The sequence below is a fragment of the Macaca nemestrina genome, chromosome 6, assembly GCF_043159975.1.
Source record: "Macaca nemestrina isolate mMacNem1 chromosome 6, mMacNem.hap1, whole genome shotgun sequence".
NCBI lineage: Eukaryota > Metazoa > Chordata > Mammalia > Primates > Cercopithecidae > Macaca > Macaca nemestrina.
In genome coordinates, this window is record NC_092130.1 from 147,247,265 (window position 1) to 147,263,857 (window position 16,593).

The window sequence follows — 16,593 nt, forward strand, 5'->3', positions numbered from 1 at the left end:
CTGAAATGCAATGGCGTGATCTAGGCTCACTGCAACCTCCGTCTCCCGGGTTCAAGCGATTCTCATGCCTTAGCCTCCTGAATAGCTGGGATTACAGGCATCCACCACCACGCCAGGCTGATTTTTGTATTTTTAGTAGAGATGGGGTTTCACCATGTTGGCCAGGCTGGTCTCAAACTCCTGACCTCAAGCGATCCACCTGCCTCGGCCTCCCAAAGTGCTGAGATTGCAGGCATGAGCCACCGTACCCAACCATACTGATCTTTTTGAAGTGCAATTTTACCATCTTTGCTAATCTTACTGTGATTACTCATTTTGCTGTGCTGTCTGCATAGTTCCTTGTGAAAAGAATGTATCTGGTTTTCAGATTAGTTAGCCTTGGTGCTTTGAGACACTAACTAGGCCTGATCTGCTTATCACGGCTGGACTAGGGCTTAGCCAGCCCTTGGGGGATAATTCAGGGCTCTAAGACACTGGTCAGCGGTGAGATTGAGGGTCAGTTGGCAGGTAGGGAGTACAGAGGTGTGAGCTGTGCATATACCTGTTGGCCATACGTGCTCAACTCTAGGAAGCCTGGTCCACCCCTGTCTTCTCTCCAGGAAGATGGTTCCTCTTGATAGCTGAGACACAGGAGACAGGAAAAGAAAGAGCTATCCAAGAGGTTTAGGGTAGATGATGTCACCTCTAGACATTTGTTTCTTCATCTAGTGAAGAGCTCATGTCCCCAGACAAACAGGACCCAGAGGTGTTGCACTGGGCATTTCTGTCTCTGGTTCTCCTGGCAGACTTAGCATCAGACAGGAACATGGGATGCTCCTGTCTGATGGTTGGTCTTTAGGACCCTTTCCCAAAGCAAGGCTCTGGTCTTTGGAAGAGAGGGGCTGTGAGGCTACTCCTTGAGAAAATTACCACCTTCTTTCTCCTTCTATATCATTTTTCTTTCAAGAATCAATACTGGTCTTTTTTATTTCTCTTCCAATTCATAACAAACTCAGAATCCAACAAGGACTGAAAGTTTGGCTACAACTTCTCTTCCATATCCAGAGGAATCTCAGGAAACATCTCATATACCTGAGCTTGCCAAATGTTGACCAAGTCTTAAGTTCCACTTTCCTCTCACTGGGAATAGTCATTTCGCTGGAAATTACATGGCTCATGAAAAGGGCAGATGTGTGAAATAGCTTGCGTTTTGAAAAGGTCAGCTCCAGCCTGAGGGACTCTAGCCAGTGCAAACCCTGGATGAGAGATCAGCAAGCTCATCTCTGGGGTCCGGCCTCCTAAGGAAAGCCTGGCTTGACTCATTGCCTGGCCTATAGGGTCTCTCTCATGCCTCTCTCTCTCTCTCATGGCCTATAGGGTTGCAGATATATTGGTGAATCTCTGTAGTGCCCTGAGTGGTTTTGTAGGAGTTATTTCCAACATATCATCAAATTCAGCTAGAATGAGGTAACTGCTATATCTAAAATCTAATCCTCAAAATTACTCTATTCCTACCAGTAAAGAAAGTGTCTCTTTTATTAGATAACAGATGAACCTTATATCAAAGACACTATTTAACCACTGATTGTCAGTTGCCCTGATTTTTGTTTTTTCTGACTACTATTATGGGTATTGCATACATCAGCAGTCCCTAACCTTTTTGGCACTAGAGACCAGTTTTGTGATCTCTACAAAATTCTTTTCCACGGACTGGGGAAATGGTTTTGGGATGATTCAAGCATGTTACATTTATTGTGTACTTTATTTCTATTATTATTACATTGTAATACATAATGAAATAATTACACAACTCACCATAATGTAGAGTCAGTGGGAGCCCTGAGCTTGTTTTCCTGCAACTAGACAGTCCCATCTAGGGGTGATGGGAGACAGTGACAGATCATCAGGCATTAGATTTTCATAATGAGTGTGCAGCCTAGATCCCTTGCATGCACACTTCACAATAGGGTTTGCATTCCTATGAGAATCTAATACTGCTGCTGATCTGACAGGAGGTCGAGTTCAGGCAGTAATGTGAGTGATGGGGAGCAGCTGTAAATACAGATAAAGCTTTGCTTGCTCACCTGATGCTCACCTCCTGCTGTGCAGCCTGATTCCTAACAGGCTGAGATATAACAGACTAGGGATTGGGGACCCCTGGCATACATGGCTTATCTTTCCTAGACATATTAACTTAAATTTTATCTCAAATCTTGATTATTGTGACCCCTTTTTCTAATTAATATTTTTTTTGAGGTGAAGTCTCACTTTGTCACCCAAACTGGAGTGCAGTGGCCCAGTCATATCTCACTCCAGTCTCAACCTCCTGTGCTTAAACAGTACTCCTGCCTCAGCCTCAAGTAGCTGGAGACCCCTTTTTCATATGGATGTCTGAAGTCCACATCATGTGCTAGGAAAGATTTGAAGGCCTTCCCTCTCAGCTTCATTAATTCTGATAGGCCTTTTATGCTCTCTTTGTGACAGACCTCCAAAATCTAGAGCAGGAAAGAGGATCCCTGGTTTTGCCTTTAAATATCCAGAGAGTTTAGATTCTGCCAAATTGATCATTTGCCTTTTCACAGATACTTTCTCAGAAAGAAAAATTCTAATTTTACCTGGAATTTTCTGCATTATTCCAGCAATCTCTCCTCCAGATCCAGAAACACTTTAATTCTTGTAGGATGACAGGGTATGCTGCAGCCTCACCTGAACCCACAGGTATCATACCTGAGGCATCCAGGTTACTCACCAGGAACTTCTACCACTGTGATTGCGGTCTGGATTGCGGTTGTTTTACTGGCTTATTTCTCTAATACGATACTTCTTGATGAAGCCTGATAGAACTGCTGTAAACATTTTCTCATATACATGTGTCAGGTTTATGACTATACCAAAGGTCATGTTGCAGTCCGAAGGGAGTGGGTGGATGAGCAGAAAGAACACTCGGGGGCCGTAGGCTGGTGAAAGATTATTTTATTCAGCACCAACTCTCATCAGCAGCTTTCTCACACTGCCCGCCCCGTCTCGGCTGCTTAGTCTGGCTCCCACATACAGCTGCACGGCTGACTCTCCCTTGCTTTCAGGGTCAGCAGCTTAACTCTTTCTTTTTCTCTGGGCATGAGCGAGTCAAGCTGTGTCCTGGCTCCCCTCTGTCCATCTTTGCAGATGGACAGCTTTGGCTCTCTCTCTTTCTCTTGGTGCCAGCATGACCGCACAGTGTCAAACAGGGCAGTTATACCTTTTACATACAACAGTGGCTTAGAGCCAAGTGATGGCATGGCCTTCCCGTGTTAGGGCTACATGGCTGTGATAACAAGTGGAGTTACACACCTGCACTCTAAACTTGCTGAGTCACACAGGATGTAAACAGCCTACCTCGGCCTGTCCTTCACCAAATCACAGCCATGTTCCTTACAACATGACGGAGAACCGAGACATTCAGATCTCTACCTTTCCAGTTTCTGGAAGTAGTTTATCACAGTGGCTTGCTTCCTCTTCATGCATTAATCTGTCTGAAACAAAATCAAAGTTGTCATCCTCAGGTTTGTCCCAGAGGCAGTCTTGTAAAAATGCAGTTCTGCAGTATTGAATCGCAGAGGGGCTTGACTTGGAATCAGACGGATCTGGGATAATAACCCTACTCTGTCACTAATCAGCACGTGACACTGGCCATTCATCTAACTGCTTAGGAGCTTTAGTTTTCGCACTCCTGAAATGAAGTGGATGATATTGCCTCTACTTACTTTGTAGAATTGTTGTAAGGATCAAAAGAGAAATTGTATGCAATGAACTCTGTACATGATAAAAGACCATTCAAATAAGGCCCTGGACAAACGTCGAGCTCTGGGTAAAGGTTAGGGCTGGCTATTGGACATTTACGAATCTCTTGCTTCCTGGACTTGGGGCAGGAGGCCTGTGGACAGGTTAGTGAAGTAAGCCCTGCCAATGGAGAAAGTGACCTGAGAAAGTGTTCACTCCCTAGTACTACACAGTCAGGGTGCTCAACATGTTCCTGAACTCTGGAGGATTTGACCTACCGTGGGTGCTAGTGCTGCCACGTGCCTGACATTGCATGGAAACTTTGGATAAACAATTTTATTTTTACCATAATACAGGACTTTATAATTCCCACTAAAGAAACTAGGGCTTGGAGTATTTAAATCATCAATATATACTTGATCACAAAACTCATATTAAATAGTCTCAATTCTAAGAAACTGTCACCTGGGGGATTATGTCATTTTAACTACAGCTTTTCAGAAAAAAATGAAACACTACACAATTAATGTGTACATCAGTTGTAGGACACATGCCAGTTTCAGAATGTTAAAATTTGTATGGGAGAGGCTGGGCGCAGTGGCTCATGCCTGTAATCCCAGCACTTTGGGAGGCCAAGGCAGGTGATCACTTGACCTCAGCAGTTCAAGACCAGCCTGGGCAATATGGCAAAACCCCATCTCCACTGAAAATACAAAAAATTAGCCCGGCTTGGTAGAGCGCATGCCTGTAGTCCCAGCTACTCAGAAGGCTGAGGTGGGTGGATCACTTGAGCCCAAGAAGCAAAGGTTGCAGTGAGCCAAGATTCTGCCACTGCACTCCAGGCTGGGCAACAGAGTGAGACCCCATTTTAAAAAAAAAATTCATATGGGAGAAAAAGTGATTCTTCTGATGGAAGAAATGTAGTAAGAGATAAAAATGAGCTTGAAAAATCCTCAGCTGGGGTTGACAGCAAAACCATGCATCATCAGCAGCTCCACACACTTCCTCACTGACATTTTGTCTGCTTCTTCTGAAGTTTTGGGAACTGCTGATTTGACAACCCCTTTATTACTTCTGTTAGAATGAACATTGCCCTTTTCATAGTTGAGTCTAGCAGACCTTGATTTATTTCTGAAATGAATCAGAAAGATTTTTACCTTTTATTTGTAATAATCTGTCTTCCCACAGAGGCAACGTTGCCATTTTATTTTAGCGGTAACTTTATCATCTAATTTATTTGCTGGAAAGTAACAGGAAGTGACAGCCATTCCTTATGGCCTTGGATTTCATGTATTTGCTAACTAGTCCTTCTGTCTTATTCTAATTCTTGTCTCCAAGTTTATTGAATTTTACAGATTGTCTGTGGCAATGCTGCATTTTATGGACCTGAATTTTTACAAATGAATAAAATGGGGGAATAGCCTTTGTTTTGCTAAATACAGACAAACCATACTTTCATACACAGCATGTTCCCAGAAACATTTACTAAAGTCCAGTGTGCAAAAGTCAGAACCTAGGATTGTATGTTATAGGAGAGCTTCTATCCTATGAAGGCAAAAATTGAGTAGCAGAAAGGTGGATCATACACTGTGTATCCCTGCATTTATTTTCTGCTGAGACCAGCTCAGTTGGGAAGACCCCAATCCAGTGACCCTAGAGGAATTAAAGACACACACATAGAAATATAGAGGTGTGAAGTGGGAAATCAGGGGTCTCACAGCCTTCAGAGCTGAGAACCCCGAACAGAGATTTACCCACATATTTATTAACAGCAAGCTAGTCATTAGCATTGTTTCTATACATATTAAATAAATTAAAAGTATCCCTTATGAGAAACAAAGGAATGGGCCGAATTAAAGGAATAGGTTGGGCTAGTTAACTGCAGCAGGAGCATATCCTTAAGGCACAGATCGTTCATGGTATTGTTTGTGGCTTAAGAAGCCTTTAAGCAGTTTTCTGCCCTGGGCAGGCCAAGTGTTCCTTGCCCTCATTCCCGTAAACCCACAACCTTCCAGCATGGGCGTCATGGCCATCATGAACATGTCGCAGTGCTGCAGAGATTTTGTTTATGGCCAGTCTTGGGGCCAGTTTATGGCCAGATTTTGGGGGGCTTGTTCCCAACAGTTTTCCTCTTGATACAATTTTTTTCTGTGTCTAAACCATCACCTGTCTTGATATCCCTGAGCATTTCAGATTGAGAGATTCTCAAGAAGAAATGGTTAGAGAAGTGCCAATTAAATGGAAGCCTTTAGGAACATATAAGAAACGACCCCAAGACCACCAATGTCCAGACCACAAGGCTCTCCATGATGGCCTCTGCCCATCTTCTCTGTCTACCCCTATCCCCTTAGCATTCTGACCAACTTACTGTTCCTAGTCAAGCCGTGTGGGTTCACAGCCTCTGTGCGTGCCATTGCCTCCACTTCAAATGTCCCCCACACTATTTTGCCAGTCACGTGAGCATTTACTCATTAAGATTCAGCTCAAGCTTTGACTCATTTATTTAAGCTTTTCTTGACTTCTTCAGGTGAAGTTGACTGTGTCCTCCTTTGTGTCCTCACTAGATTGTAGATAACTATGGCTTGTAATCTTTATTTCTTCTATTCATTTATGTGACTTCCCCTGCCCCAGCTAGATTGCAAACTACTTAGGGTAGAGGTACAGAGCTTGGAACATAGTAAGTGCTCAATGAGGGGAAAGTGGGATGGGGAGAGGGACAGGCAGACCCATGAATTTTGATGCTGTTCTGCTTAGAATTTTTGGAATAAAATTTTTTTAACTTTTATTTTAAGTTTGGGATACAAGTGCAGGTTTGCTACATAGGTAAACTTGTGTCATGGGGGTTTCTTGTACAGATTATTTCATCACCCAGGTATTAAGCCTAGTGCCCATTAGTTATTTTTCCTGATCCTCTCCCTCCTCCCACATTCCACCCTCCCTTAGTCCCCAGTGTGTGTTGTTCCCCTCCATGTGTCCATGTGTTCTTATCATTTAGCTCCCACTTATAAGTGAGAACACGTGGTATTTGGTTTTCTGTTCCTGTGTTAGTTTGCTAAGGATAATGGCCTCTAGCTCTATCCATGTTCCTGCAAAGGACATGATCTCATTCTTTTTTATGGCTTTGTAGTATTCCATTGTGTATATTACCACATTTTCTTTAACCAGTTTATCATTGATGGGCATTTAGGTTGATTCCATGTCTTTGCTGTTGTGGATAGTGCCACAGTGAACATATGTGTACATGTGTCTTTATAACAGAATAATGTATATTCCCAGTAATGGAATTGCTGGTTCAAATAGTATTTCTGTCTTTAGGTCTTGAGGAATCACCAACACCGTCTTTCACAATGGCTGAATTAATATGCTCTATTACCAACAGCATATAAGCATTCCTTTTTCTCCACAGCCTCGTCAGCATCTGTTATTTTTTTACTTTTTAATAATAGCCACTTTGAGAAGTATGAAATGGTATCTCATCGTGGTTTTGATTTGCATTTCTCTAATGATCAGTGATGTTGAGCTATTTTTCATATGACTGTTGACCTCATGTATATCTTTTTTTGAAAAGTGTCCATGTCCTTTGCCCACTTTTTTATGTGGTTGCTTGTTTTTTGTGTTTTTTTGTTTTTGGGTATAAATTTAAGTGCCTTAGAGATGTTGGATATTAGAGCTTTGTCAGATGCATAGTTTGCAAAAGTTTTCTCCCATTCTGTAGGTTGTGTGTTTACTCTGTTGATAATTTCTTTTGCTGTACAGAAGCTCTTTAGTTTAAGAGATCCCATTTGTCAATTTTTGCTTATATTGTAATTGCTTAAGAACAAAGCTGGAGGCATCAGGCTAAGAGACTTCAAAATATACTACAGGGCTACAGTAACCAAAACAGCATGGTACTGGTAAAAAAAACGGATACATGGACCAATGGATCAGAATAGAGAACCCAGAAATAAGACCGCACACCTACAACTATCTGATCTTCAAATTATTTTAAGGGTCTTATGAATGTGTTTAGCATAAGGAAAAGGTCAGAAAGGAATTCTTTCCATATCGCAATTTAGTATTTGATGTATAACTTTGAGAGGAAGAAAGTATTCTGAAATCAAAACAGAGCACAAACTCAGTGATCTCATACATTTATGACACTCTAGAATGCTGTGATAGTTTAATCATCTAGTTTATCCTCTTTTGAATACCAATGGAGAAATGGAGACCTAGAGAAGTACAGTGATTAATCTGCAGTGACATAGCCACTTGATGCCAGGGTCATAGATGGATTTGGTCTGTTAGTCCCCCAATCCTATGTTTACTAGTTGTGCTATACTTCTCTGAACACTCTGTAGGAGTCCAACCTGGGAAGTGTATTAGGAAGACTTCATAAATCAAAAATAGCACAAGAAAGAAAAGGTTTTGATTTCATTTTACCTCTGCCAGTGGCCCCAGTAAGCTAAGGGTATTTTTCATTCTAACTCAGTTTGCTTTGCAAATCATAGGAGTTAAACAAACTGATATAGTGATGTGGTAACTGGATTCTATCAGACCTGTTTGGTTTCAACAGGGCATTCGCCAGTCTTTCTGTTCTCATTAGCCTGCCTCTTGTCCTCAGTCTGGTTCGCAGACTTTACATTAGGAAAACAGGAATACAAACGGCCCTCCTCTCAGGCTATAAGAAAATGAGTATCGCAATTGTCATTCAGCACACAAAAGCAAAAGAGCATTAGGACTGGAGTGACTTTATATGCTGTCACTTCCCTCTTGCTAACAGAATCAGAGGCTCTTTTGAAAATGGAATGGAATAATCATAGATTTAGTGAGTGTCTTCCCTTATTACTGACTTCAGCATATTAATAAATTTTATTTCCCACTGAATGTGAACATGCTCTTGACAAAAGAGTAATGCTAATTTGAAAAATAAGTTTAGGAATAACAGATTATACCAACAAATGGAAAATAAAAAAGTAAAGTCTCATTTTATGCTTATGTCTTTTAAATCCCCTTTTCCTAATAAAAAGTACTCTTGTTTTAACTATGTGCTATTTCCTGGAAATTTATTTTGTCAGACAAATAGTTGCTTTGAGTGGAAGCTATTAGCACGCTTTCTCATTTGTTCTGTGGTGAATTTTAAGTTTGCTGTTACTGTTTTTCTTTGTGTGTTTATTGTGTGGCAGGAAAATAAAGTTTTCCATTTGTACTTCTGGGAAGCTGTTAGCAAGTATTGCTTATTTCTGATAACCTAAACACACTTGATTTATGGAAGTATCAGAGCATCAATCTGCCCCCTTGTCACATGGGCCCATGTGTTTCCAAGCTACAGACCGATGTTCGAAGTCAGGTGAATTGATGAAATCTGCCAATCAGAGGAAGAAGGGGGAGCAGTGTTTTGGGGTCTATGTCTACTGAAAAGTCTTGAGGAATTTTCTTTCCTCAACCACAGCCCTAGAATCATGGCTATTCCACCATAGCCAGAAAGACAGCGTGGTCTTTTACCCTTCAGAGAGAAGAGCCAGATGAAAATATACCTTACAGCAAGGGACACCCTTTCTTGGTGACTTGTTTCCTTGGCCAAGACTGCCAATGAGATCATTGATGGAAGGATTCAGAGGATAAAGAAACACATTATTTATCCTGTAATTACCAGAGATCTCTTTAGCCCATTGGGAGCCCTCCCAGCTGGCATTTTCTCATAATTCAATGTTGATTCAACAGCTTCATAATGGCCATCTACACTGTGCCTGTCCCTGTGCTAGGGACCCATGGTGCGATGCAGAACAGGGCAGGGCAGGCTCTGCTTTCATGGCAGTGATGGATAGTAGAAAGGATGGACAAAATCAATAAAAGTTGCTCTGCAGTTTAGCTTTATGGGATTAAAACAGAAGAGTAGCTGAGACAAATTACAAGAGAAATCACCTCCTTTAGATCAGGTATTCCAGGAGGACCTCTCAGAAGAGGTGCCATTGAAACTGAGGCATTAAAAAAAAGAACAGTAGTGGGTAATGCAGAGAATAGAGGAAGGAACATTCAGGACATGGGAACCCCAAGGTCATTGTATTAACCCGAGGAGAACCTGGGGAAGAACCTGGGCTGACGAGCACAGATGTTAGCCTCCATCCCACCTACCTCAGTTCCCCACCTCAGTGTGGGCAGTGACAAGACCCATCAGGTCAGGTCTGGCCATGAGACACCAGGCTGCAGAAGGAAGATAAGCAGAAGGGCTATAACAAGCACTAGAGTTCTAAATAGACCAGAGAGCAAGTCCCAGACACTCAAGTTATGATCAGATAAAATCTTTATAGGTGGGGGAGTGGGGAACTGCCAAAATCCAAGTGGTCAGAGAGTCAACAAAGCAGCACTCTGGAACAGGCTGGGTAAACTTGGTTGTAGGTGACCCAGGCCCATCAGTGTTTATCACCGTCCAAGGGAAGTCAGCAGCCTGCTGGGAAACCTGGGCTGCTGCACAGCGGGTGGGGTCAGAGAGGAGGGGAGTGAGTAGGGCCTGTGTAGTGGCTATCGGGGGCAAGTGCTGAGAAGACTCTCAGTGATGGCTGCAGGTGATGGCGCTGCAGGAGGAATGGTGAGGATGGGGGCAAGGACAGCCTTTGCTCACACCCATGAGTCAAACCACTGAGTAGTTATGCAGCTTATTTCCCTACTCAAGACCCTTCATGAGAGAGACATACTATCCTATTCTGCATCCAGCATCATAGAGAAAACCAGCATTCTGAAGGAAAGGTGGAGAAGGCTTAGCAGCAATGCCTACTCCTGGGAAGGGATAGGCAGGCCACTCTCCCTCCAGTAAATACTGACTTCCAGAGGGAACGGCCACCCACTGGGGCAGATGCTGTGCCAGCAGGCACTCCAGCCCCAGGGTCTATAATCTCCCCACAGCTGTGAGGTAGCAGTTATGACCCCAGTTTAGAGATGGGACACCTGAGGCTCAGCGTACTTCAGTCACAGGCCCAGGGACTTGTGACTAGTGAGTGGCAGAACTGGAATTCTCACCCACCTCTGTTGGCCCTCAACAGAGTTTGGGCCAAGCATGTGTTTCCCGGTATCAGGAGCTGCTGGGGTACCTCCTGCTCTGTGGTGTAGGAGGGAAAGCAGGGTTCACCAGAACTAGACCTAACCGCTCTTTATGACTGGATGCCTGGCACCTCCACGGCTGAGGGGAAGGAAGGGAGGCCTGATGCCAATGACTCAGAGATCGCCTTTGCTTTTGCTTTCCATACAGTGCTCCAGAAACTGCAGTGGGGGCTTCAAGATACGCGAGATTCAGTGCGTGGACAGCCGGGACCACCGGAATCTGAGGCCATTTCACTGCCAGTTCCTGGCCGGCATTCCTCCCCCATTGAGCATGAGCTGTAACCCCGAGCCCTGTGGGGTGTGGCAGGTGGAGCCTTGGAGCCAGGTATGGCGCCCAGAAAGGGAGCGATGTCTTCACACAACCTGGCAAGCCATGAATCTCAGTGTTACTGCATAAATGTAGAAATCAGGGAAGACCATACCTGCGTCCTGCCAATGACTGGCCTCTGTTCAGTGACCCCACCCTGTATCTGGGAAGCCGAATGGGTCTAACACTTTCAGGAGGTGAAAAAATTCCATGGAGAAGACAATGTGTTATGGTTTTAATCACAACAGTTCAGTGTTATGTTGCAATCTGGTCTCCCAATGGATATACCGGGGAATTGGTGTTCCTGCTGGGGAAATGAATACAATGGGATTATTTGAACAAGGACGAGTCTGATGAGAGCCATTTGCAGACAGAGCCTAACATGCCTCTCTGAGGCTTCTGCAGTCGGGCTGGGAGAAACAGCCCTATCTTTTCCACACAGTATAATATTAGAGTTTCATCTCTTCCATCTCTCAGATCATTGTACAAATAGTGAGTGTGTGTGTGTGTGTGCTCTCTTTATGAGGGCCCTGGCTCTGCTGGGTCTTAGTTTTACTTTGACACATGGAAACAAGGTTACTTTGGTGAGGTTCTTTGGTGAAGTGTGATGATCTCATTTTTCAACAGGCAAATGTTTAAATATCTCAACAGCTAAAACATACTCCCAACTACATCCACAAATGATAGAAAGAAGACCAAAAAATAACAATAAAGAAAAGGAAGCCCCCATATTTTGAGTGCGTCCAGGAACTAGGCAGTTTGCCTACGATACTTGGTTTAATTCTCTCCATGACCTGGATGGTAGGCATTTTCAACCCTATTTTATAGGGGAAGAAATTGAGACTTAGGTTGAGAAACCTACCTGAGACACACAATGAGAAAATAAATAGAGTTTTAATTCAAACATAAGGCATTCGCAACGAGAAATATTTGATTGCTCATCTTTGATTGCCCATCTTTGATCCTGCTGTGCTATGGAACTTAGCCCAATGGGCATTGAACAAAAAGTGAACTAAGGAGAAAGAATGAATCAATAACTACTTTGCGGGGCACTTACCATGTGCCAGTGAAGCGAAGGCAAAGAATCCCAACCTGAGGCTACAGAGTTAGTGTCAAAGCCTGTGGAGGACTGAGCCCCGACTTACTTACCACCCACCGGCCAAGCATCCACGCTGATTCCTGAGGCTCTGGGCCACTACCTAGAGTTTTCTGGGGCAGCAGCCACCACTGTCCCCTCTTCATCCTCCTTCCCCTGCCTACTTCTGGAGTACATGAAGTGCCTGCTACTCCCAGGCTCTGAACCCAGACCTCCAAACTCTCCATAGGTACTGAGCCTGGCCTGGACCTGTTCAGGCAGCAGCTTCCAGAATCCAGGAATTCAGAGAGGAGCTTAGGTTGCCCTGTCAGAGAAATGGCATTTGCAGGCGATCAAAGATGAGCAATCAAATCTTTCTGGTTATGAAAAAGATCTATTCTTTATGTTTCCTCAGTAGCTTCCAGGATCCCCATCAGGAGCCTGTTCCCTGAAGCCCTTCTCTCACCCTTCTTTCTAAATTGCCTGTTTTGAGCAAACCACAAAGGTGGTAGAGTTCCCTCTTAAGCAGCAGTAGAGATAGAAAATGTAAAAGTCAGTTGAGTACCCGGAGCTGCTGTTAAGGAATTGGGCATCTTTAGGTACTTTCCCTGCCTGTGGTGCTGATTGCCATCCTGGGAATGTTATGAACCCATCTGGCAAGCATATCGGCCCGCCCTGACTACCCTCCAGGGCAGATGCATTTTAGCTATGGGACCATCTCTACACCAGTGGTAGTCAAGCTTTATCATGCTTCAGGACAACCTGGAGGGCTTGTCAATGCACAGATGGATGGGTCCTACCCCCAGAATGGCCAATTCAGGGGATCTGAGGTGGGGCCTGAAATTTTGCATTTCTAACAAACACTCAGAAGATGCTGAAGTTGCTGGTCTGAGGAACATTTGAGAACCACTTTTTTGACCCCCTTTTCCTGGAAATAACTTGGCCAGGTGGTGCTGAATCTATGTGCACATAGGTAGGTATGCACAAGAACCCTAGATGTGGAATTCCTCTCCCTGTCTCCTCAGATGGGGTTAAAAACAGATTGAATAAGTGGGAAAAAGTTGATGTTGATTCTCAAAGCTGGAATATTGTGAAGGTGCTACATTAGTTCTTTTATTGAGCAGAAAAGATTAATTGCATATAATTTCCCTGTCTTCTATGATACTACCACACACACACTACCTGATGTGATGGACATGATGTTTGCAAGACAGCCATAATTATCTTGTTGTTATTGTTGTAACCATGCTAAAACTAAGATTTTTCAAAGTGCTTTTCAAAATACTCAAAGAACTTTTCAAATATTCTTGGCGAATTATTTTATTTCCTCCTAAAAAAACTTAATGTATCTTATAGAATTATTCTAGTAAGCAAAAACCTGACATGTTTCAGAATTCTACCCCTTTGGAAATCTGACTTGTCATCTTGAATTTATTTTATGAGTATTACAGCCAATACATCTAAGTCCTGAGTGAATCCATCCATTTTATTACTCCTACTATGGACAAATTTAATTCTAAAACTTTATGCAGTGGAAAAGGAAGACTAAATCTCATTTTAATAGGAGGCAAACAAAATTGTATTGCAAATGTGTGCCCCCCTTTTGGGCTGTCGGAGCTAATCATTATAAAAAACCTAAATTTTACATTTTTGTTACTAAAAAACTTCTTTCAGAACACAAAATGTGGATAAAATAATGTCCATTCTGGAATGACCACTCATTTAGGTTTTTTAAAAAAAATTCCTTCCTTTTGACATATTGTTTAACATTAGACTATTTGGCATCTTCTGACTTTTCTCCTCCTTATGTCTTCAGGATTTGCTTCATCAATATTTCTGCCTCTCTCTAATTCTTGTTTCCCCATTTAAAAGAAAAATAGTGAGTGGTCATTGTAAGGAACTTGCAGGAATGCTATAAATTCCAATACAGATACCTATATTCCTAATAACACTGTACACAACAAAATGACAATACGAAATTCTTCACTTATCATTAAACGTGTCTCCACCCGACTTTTACCTAATCTTGTCACTGCTGTGTATCAGTGCTCCAGGTCCTGTGGAGGCGGAGTTCAGGAGAGAGAAGTGTTCTGTCCAGGAGGCCTCTGTGACTGGACAAAAAGACCCACATCCACCATGTCTTGCAATGAGCACCTTTGCTGTCACTGGGCCACTGGGAACTGGGAGCTGGTAAGACTCGTTTATACATACTTTTTTTACTTTAGCTTTTTTTTTTTTTTTAAATACTTTAAGTTCTAGGGTACATGTGCGCAACATGCAGGTTTGTTACATAGGTTACATGTGTCATGTTGGTTTGCTGCATCCATCAACTCATCATTTACGTTAGGTATTTCTCCTAATGCTATCCCTCCCCCAGCCCCCCACCCCCTGACAGGCCCCAGTGTGTGATGTTCCCCACCCTGTGTCCAAGTGTTCTCATTGTTCAATTCCCACCTATGAGTGAGAACATGCAGTGCTTGGTTTTCTGTCCTTGCAATAGTTTGCTGAGAATGATAGTTTCCAGCTGCATCCATGTCCCCACAAAGGACACGAACTCATCCTTTTTATGTGGCTACATAGTATTCCATGGTATATATGTGTCACATTTTCATAGTCCAATCTATCATTGATGGACATTTGGGTTGGTTCCAAGTCTTTGCTATTGTGAATAGTGCTGCAATAAACATACATATGCATGTGTCCTTATAGTAGCATGATTTATAATTCTTTAGGAATATACCCAGTAATGGGATTGCTGGGTCAAATGGTATTTCTAGTTCTAGATCCTTGAGGAATCACCATGCTGTCTTCCACAATGGTTGAACTAATTTACACTCCCATCAACAGTGTAAAAGCATTCCTATTTCTCCACATCCTCTCCAGCATCTGTTGTTTTTTGACTTTTTAATGATCGCCATTCTAACTGGCATGAGATGGTATCTCATTGTGGTTTTGATTTGCATTTCTCTGATGACCAGTGATGATGAGCATTTTTTCATGTGTCTGTTTTACATAAATATCTTCTTTTGAGAACTGTTCATATCCTTTGCCCACTTTTTGATGGAGTTGTTTATTTGTTTTCTTGTAAATTTGTTTATGTTTTTTGCAGATTCTAGATATTAGCCCTTTGTCATATGGGTAGATCGCCAAAATTTTCTCCTATTCTGGAGGTTGCCTGTTCACTCTGATGGTAGTTTCTTTTGCTGTGCAGAAACTCCTTAGTTTAATTGGATCCCATTTGTATATTTCGACTTTTGTTGCCATTGCTTTTGGTGTTTTAGTCATGAAGTCTTTGCCCACGCCTATGTCCTAAATGGTATTGCCTAGGTTTTCTTCTAGGGTTTTTATGGTTTTAGGTCTAACATTTAAGTCTTTAATCCATCTTGAATTAATTTTTGTATAAGGTGTAAGGAAGGGATCCAGTTTCGGCTTTCTACATAAGACTAGCCAGTTTTCCCACCACCATTTATTACGTAGGGAATCCTTTCCCCATTGCTTGTTTTTGTGGGGTTTGTCAAATATCAGATGACTGTAGATGTGTGGTGTTGTATCTGAGGCCTCTTTTCTGTTCTATTGGTCTATATATCTATTTTGGTACCAGTACCATGCTGTTTTGGTTACTGTAGACTTGTAGTATAATTTAAAGTCAGGTAGCCTGATGCCTCCAGCTTTCTTCTTTTTGCGTATGATTGTCTTGGCAATGCGGGCTCTTTTTTGGTTCCATATGAACTTTAAAGTAGTATTTTCCAATTCTGTGAAGAAAGTCATTAGTAGCTTGATGGGGATGGCATTAAATCTATAAATTACCTTGGGCAGTATGGCCATTTTCACGATATTGATTCTTCCTATCCATGAGCATGGAATGTTCTTCCGTTTGTTTGTGTCTTCTTTTATTTCGTTGAGTAGTGGTTTGTAGTTCTCCTTGGAGAGGTCCTTCACATCCCTCATAAGTTGGATTCCTAGGTATTTTATTCTCTTTGTAGCAATTGTGAATGGGAGTTCACTCATGATTTGGCTCTGTTTGTCTGTTATTGGTGTACAGGAATGCTTGTGATTTTTGCACATTGATTTTGTATCCTGAGACTTTGCTGAAGTTGCTTATCAGCTTAAGGAAATTTTGGGCTGAGACAATAGGGTTTTCTAAATATACAATCATGTCATCTGCAAACAGGGACAATTTGACTTCCTCTTTTCCTAATTGAATACCCTTGATTTCTTTCTCTTGCCTGATTGCCCTGGCCAGAATTTGCAACACTATGTTGAATAGAAGTGGTGAGAGAGGGCATACTTGTCTTGTGCCTGTTTTCAAAGGGAATGCTTCCAGTTTTTGCCCATTCAGTATGATATTGGCTGTGGGTTTGTCATAAATAGCTCTTATTATTTTCAGATACATTCCATC

At 42.4% G+C, this 16,593-nt stretch overlaps 1 protein-coding gene across 9 annotated transcripts in view; it reads left to right on the plus strand.

The window, feature by feature from the left end:
• Window positions 1-16,593, plus strand: part of LOC105473043 (ADAM metallopeptidase with thrombospondin type 1 motif 12) — a 377,504-nt gene that overhangs the window by 340,558 nt on the left and 20,353 nt on the right. For all 9 annotated transcript variants that reach the window (XM_011726599.3, XM_011726598.3, XM_071099040.1 and 6 more), the window contains 2 exons: window positions 10,961-11,137; window positions 14,241-14,384. In XM_011726599.3, the coding sequence (XP_011724901.1) occupies window positions 10,961-11,137; window positions 14,241-14,384 (321 nt within the window). The remainder of the gene's footprint in view (window positions 1-10,960; window positions 11,138-14,240; window positions 14,385-16,593) is intronic.